Source organism: Carcharodon carcharias, chromosome 2, assembly GCF_017639515.1.
Source record: "Carcharodon carcharias isolate sCarCar2 chromosome 2, sCarCar2.pri, whole genome shotgun sequence".
In the NCBI taxonomy this organism is placed as follows: domain Eukaryota; kingdom Metazoa; phylum Chordata; class Chondrichthyes; order Lamniformes; family Lamnidae; genus Carcharodon; species Carcharodon carcharias.
The window spans coordinates 223,728,253-223,734,252 of NC_054468.1; the positions used below are offsets into that span (position 1 = coordinate 223,728,253).

At 44.2% G+C, this 6,000-nt stretch overlaps 1 protein-coding gene across 4 annotated transcripts in view; it reads right to left on the minus strand.

Annotated features, from left to right (window-relative positions):
• Nucleotides 1–5,302, minus strand: part of LOC121273513 (endoplasmic reticulum membrane-associated RNA degradation protein-like) — a 39,789-nt gene extending 34,487 nt beyond the window's left edge. For 3 of the 4 annotated variants that reach the window (XM_041180700.1, XM_041180681.1, XM_041180705.1), the window contains exons 1-4: nucleotides 5,097–5,302; nucleotides 2,424–2,621; nucleotides 2,175–2,317; nucleotides 368–469 (exon numbers count right to left, since the gene is read on the minus strand). In XM_041180700.1, the coding sequence (XP_041036634.1) occupies nucleotides 368–469; nucleotides 2,175–2,317; nucleotides 2,424–2,592 (414 nt within the window). In that variant the 5' untranslated portion in view covers nucleotides 2,593–2,621; nucleotides 5,097–5,302. The other variant, XM_041180690.1, reaches the window with a different exon arrangement.
• Nucleotides 5,303–6,000: the final 698 nt, after the last annotated feature.

The window sequence follows — 6,000 nt, forward strand, 5'->3', positions numbered from 1 at the left end:
GTGTCCTGATGAGTGCAAGATGAAAAGCTTTGACATAACTCTTTTTTCAGCAAGATTCAACTATCATGGATAATTGTGGTCTCAGAGTTTGCTTCACTGCCTTATGGAACTGGGAAAAAATATCTTAGCGTATTTCCCAAAACTAACCATATTTTTACCCCTCTTGTGTTTTTGCTTCCCCAAGCAGTCAGTGCTGCACGGCATTGTGCATCAGATTATATTGTCTGACTGACAGCCTAATGTCTCTCTCTCTCTCATACCTTTTTTTTCCCCCACATGGCTGGTGAAAGTTAGTGCTGTCATCGCTCAAAGTTAACAGCACAGAAAAGCAACCAAACAAACATTTGCGAGTTGTTATTGTACTTACATCACCCAAAGCTCGTTCCAGACAAGCTGTTAACTTCATCAGGCTGAGCGCTATAGCGGTATGTTGTGAACTCTTGATGGCTTTAAACACTTCAACAAACAGCTAAAACCAAGCAGAAACACAGAGTTTTCTTGGGCTTTTGTTTAAATTGTCGCTCTGTGCCACTTTGAAGCAGTACATACATGAAATAGCAAGGGTGCAACACATGTCCAGGAACAGCCATGATCTAACTGAATGGTGGAACAGGATCGAACGGCTAAATGCCCCACTCCAAAGTTAAATTTACAAAAAAGATCAATTTTCTTCTGGCAAATATTATGTTCATTCTATCAACTGTTAGGCCTCTCTTTTTGTCAATAATCGGACAGATCCTCCTACTTCGAGATGAGTATCGTAATAAAGGCAAAACTGGAACAAAAAGCAAATGAGATATTGGGTTACATCAGCAAAGGCACCACAGCCAAATCCAAACAGATTGTCCTATTACTGTAGAAGGCACTGTCAGTTCCAGTTACCCAAATTGTCTTTGAGCAAGTTATAAAGATGAGGGCATTATCATTTAAACTATGTGGAAAAGCCAAGTCAGTTGACCTTTTCCTCTTCTAACTGTGCTCCCCCTTTATTTTCCCCCTCACTCCTAGCTGCAGTCTGGCTCCGGTCACCTTGTGCTTCCTGTCTCTAAAGGCTCTGTCACTGCAATCCTTTTGCATTATTTGAAGAGACCAGCTCCTTTTTCACCACTGCAATGCTCGTGTGTGGTTATGTGGTGTGTACAGGACTGGTTATGTTGGAGAACTTCCCAAGACTGCTCCTGGACCTAATGAAAGGCATAATGTGTAGGTCCAGGGTGTTTAGGCTCCCTGCAGAGGGGTTGGGTTAGGGTAGTCTCTGTTAACCTGGTGAACATCCATCTGGCAAAGGAAGAAGCTGACATTAGTCTATCTTCAACACAGGTTTATCCACAAAACTCAGTATAACATAAATGCATTCTACTCTCCCCTTCCATGTAACTCCCCCACACAGATGGAAACTGCTCTTTTAAAATGACTCATAAACCAATTTACAAATTAACAGCCCTTAAAAGGGACATTTTTCACATGCCCTCCTCACCTATCCCCAATTAACATCAGCTGCTCTTATTCACCACCAGATCACACGTTTAGTTGTCACCATTACCTGCAGCATTAAGAGCCCCCACCTGTGTGCCAATGTTCAAACTGTTGGTGTGTCCCAGAAAACGAGTACGCGGTGTCACTTGTTCACTTAAAGCTTATCAAGACCCATAGAGATCGCAAACTATAAATTCGAGCTGGGGGGACAGTCATTTCACCAGAAGATAACTATTTTAGTTTGGATAAATGATATACTTTATTAAAGACATTCTTCAATGTATTTGAGAAAATACCTTTCAAGGAGTGGAAGCCAGGCCTAAAATAAGGCTCTCTCGCTGTTAGTTTTTCCTCCTTCAACTGTTCCCTAGTTATAGTTAACTTCTATCTTGCTGTTCAAATAATAGCACACCCATGATGGTTACCATTACAGCAATATCATTACCACAGCCCATTACACAAAAATGAAGTCATTTGACAACAAACTGTAGTGTCAGCTAGGCACAGTGGGGGTGGGAAGCATGAAAAATCCCTCATCACAAGCCAGATAGCAAGATTCAAGACTGGAAAGGTGAAGACTTACCTGTAAACACACTGCAGCTCTGGGAAATTGAAGGTGCCAGCACTCAAGAAAACTGGACATGCGAGAAAATTTATTTTGTCTGAAAATAGTACCAAGTTAATTTGCTGAATCATACCTCTGTGTTGTTAGTCCATTTAAACCACAGTCCATATCGATCATCGAACTGTCTTGTGCTGAGTGACAGCAGATACAAATGGACAGTTTTACAAACGGGTCCCAGAAGCCTCACACTTTCTGCATAGTCCAGGTCTTGCTCTTCTGTAAGGACATTTTGGACAGCATTATCACAACCTTACACACTTCTCTGTAATGCACCATCACAAGTTAATCTTACAACAGATTTGAATAGCAAAAAGGTGGCTACCTGCATCTGAAGTGCGCAGGTAAAATGTAATGGCCTCCCAGCAAACCTCTCCAGATACAGTCACAATGCGCTCCAGGTCTGGGGTATCCAATTTTTCCACTCCAAGGCTGCAGACCATGTGATGCACTTCTATGGAAAGGCAGGTGCTTATTGGCTCAAATGTTGCCATTTAAAGCCAAATGAATATTCTTAGACACCCTAAAAAAAATTAGATTCACTTAAGTTTAAGCAGTGCAGAGGGATCTGGGTGTCCTGGTATACTAATCACAAAAAGTTAGTATGCATGTACAGTAAGTGATTAGGAAGGCAAATGGAATGTAGGTGTTTATTGCAGTTGGTCTGTGGACTTCTTTTCCCCAGAGAGCAATGGAAGCAGTGCCATTGAATATTTTTAAGGCCAAATTAGATAGATTCATGATTGACAAGGTAGTCAAAGGTTATAGGGGCAGACTGGAAAATACAGTTGAGTCCACAATTAAATCATCCATGACGTTAACAAATGGTGGAGCAGGCGCAAGGAGCCGAATGGCCTACTCTTGCTCCTCATTTGTATGTATGTTAATTATTTATTTTAAAGGATTAATACTCCACTTTTTGCCCCTCTAGGCTTCAGTGTTTTACAGCACAGAAGCAGGCCATTCAGCCCAAATGGTCTATCTGGCTGAAGTAGTAAATATGGTGAGTAATAGCTCCAGCCAACATAGACCAGTTGGGCTGAAAGGCTGGCTTCTATGCTGCAGATTCTGTTTAACTCACCTAGCAAGCTACTCAGTTATATCACACTGTTCCTACAGTTCAATAAGGTGGTCCATCACCATTTTCTCAGAAGGGCGGACAGGTAAATACCAGCCTTGCCAGTTATGTCCACATCCCATAAGTAAAAAGAATGTATCCATGGGCAGTGTCAAGCTGAGGCTGGCAGGTCGCAGGCTTCCATCCAATAGCTATTTTCCTCTTCACTCCTGGAGGTACTGGTTCAGGCTCTCCACTCTCCGGTACTTTATCCAAAAGGTCCATTCCTGTACTGTCTGCAGCCTGTTTGACTCATGAGTAGGGGCAGATGGTATAATGGTTCATTACTGGAAAGGGATCACAGACAGCACCTTACCTTTACCAGCCCAGGGCCACAAGCTAAACCAGTACCAAACAGGAATTGAACTCAAGACCTTTCATATTAAGTCTGCATTATTACCTGCACCAGACAGTGCATTTGCTCTCTGGGTCCTTTAGGTGAACACTTTTGTTCCTCTTTAGCTGTTTATTTTTAAAGATCTAACAGCAGGCAGGTTGATATTTCATCTACAGACTCTATTCTATAGGCGATGCTTTAATACGTCTCGATATTCCATTTTGTTTCATGGCTACTGTAGGGGCACCAACTATTTCTCAATCAGTTCTCACACACGGTACAGTAAAGAAACCCCTGCAGGTACATAGCACTTTTCACAATCTCAGGAAATCTCAAAATGCTTTACATCCGATGAACTTTTGAAGTGGAGCCACTGTGGGAAATAAAGCTGCCAATTTGCACACAGCAAACAGCACTGTAATCTGTTTTTTTAATGGAGTTTATTTTATAATGTTCCTAGGGAGCACTTTGGGACGTCTGATTATGTTAAAGCCCTCTAAGTTGTTATTGATAAATGTTGGCCAGTATACCAGGGATAAAACCCCTGCTCTCCTTCAGGATCTTTTATGTCCACTTGAAAAAGAGCAAGCAAGGCTTCGATTTGAACTCTCATCTGCGACAGCATCTCCGACAGTGCAGCACTTCTTCAGCAATGCACTCAAGTCAGCCTAAATTTTTGTACTCAAGTGCTAGAGGGACTTGAACTCACAACCTTCTGACTCAGAAATGAGAATGCTACCCACCGAGATTTGGCTGACACAGTTGCCGGCAGTAAGGAATACAAGTTTTCTTTCGCTCAGCACTGGTGACAATTAAAATACTTCAAAAATGCAGGACAGAGTCACCTACTGGCAAGAACCTGCAACCACACCGTGACTGCTGCATTAAAAATGAATGCTAAATGTTAACATGCAATTTACAACGCTGACACAAACCCACCAAAAATCACAAGAACAAATCTGTAAGCAGAGAGTCCACATTTTACAAAGCTAAAACAGAAGCTGCAGACTTGATATTTGTAGGGTTTGCATTATAACATACTTCAAACTATTTGCATTTGATAAGGTAAATTATTTACACACCAATGTGTGTGAGATGAGATGGCACATGGAAGTCAGAAGCAAATCCTGTCTGGCACAGCAAACAAATACTGGATAGATGTTGGAAATCTGAAATTGACATCACTTCAGTGTCAAGGGCTACCTGCAGAAAGAATAGGCAAAACCTTCACAGGTATGAAACTGGCTGAGGAAGAGCACATATCTGCAACGGCTTGCTGTTCTGCGGATGCACCCTGACCTGTTTCCAACATTTTAGGTGCAGCAATACAGGAGTGTCGGGAACTGGTTTTCCACTTCCATTGTCTTATTAGGCACGGATAACCTAAAAAGTCATATTAGACTCGAAAGGTTAACTCTGATTTTCTCTCTCCACAAATACTGCCAGAACTGGAGATTTTCCAGCGGTTTGTTTTTATTTCAGATTTCCAGCATTCGCAGTATTTCGCTTAGCTTTGGCTCAGTCGCCCGTAGCTCTAAGCTTACCCACAATGTACACAACTTCCGCCCGCGCGCTGCTCCTGCGAGAGCCGCTAACGTCACAAACACACATTGCCTTCTTATTGGACGACCCTGTAAAAAGTAACATTCAGGCCGAATCGAATTCTCCCAACGTCCCTCTTCGATTGACAGCCAGGAGGTGGGGGGGGGGTGAAGGGGGGTTCCGCGCGCGGCGAGAAAAAAACAAGCACGCGAGGTGGAGTGCCGCGCACGTGACGACAACGCGCGACCTTATCACGTGACAAGGGAGCCGCGCGGAGCAGGGCACATGACTATCAACCCTTCCCTTCTTATGACGCTAAACATTATTCTCCTGACGCTTAACCAATACAAAAGCAATAAATATGGCGCGTAAAAACAAAAGTTAACACAGTAAAGCAAGAATAAAACAAGAAAAGCGAAAAAAAAACGATAAATAGCTGAGGCGAGGTCACCTGACTCCCCCCTTCCCGCCCGTTCTGAACAGTCGGCACGCGGGCGCGATTCAAATCGGTAACGGCCGGCACGCGGGCGCGATTCAAATCGGTAACGGCCGGCACGCGGGCGCGATTCAAATCGGTAACGGCCGACTAGGGGAAAACATTTCGGCGACAAGATGTTGGAGGAGGACGATGATGAAGTCCCCAAAACCATGGGCGAGGAAGCGGACGACGCCCTGGAACTGGACGAGCTGAAGCCGCAGATCCCGCTAGGCCGGATGGGTTTGCCGATCCGCAAGAAGATAAGCCGATCGTCTACAGATGGCGCGGATACACGGAGAGCTGGCTCGGCCCGGACTCGGAGGTCCAGCGTCTTCGAAGAGAACGCGGTACACAGCTGGAGGGGAAGGGGCGGGGGCACATCTGGGAGCCCGCAAACCGCTTGCCAACCCCTTGGCATTCCGGCGGGG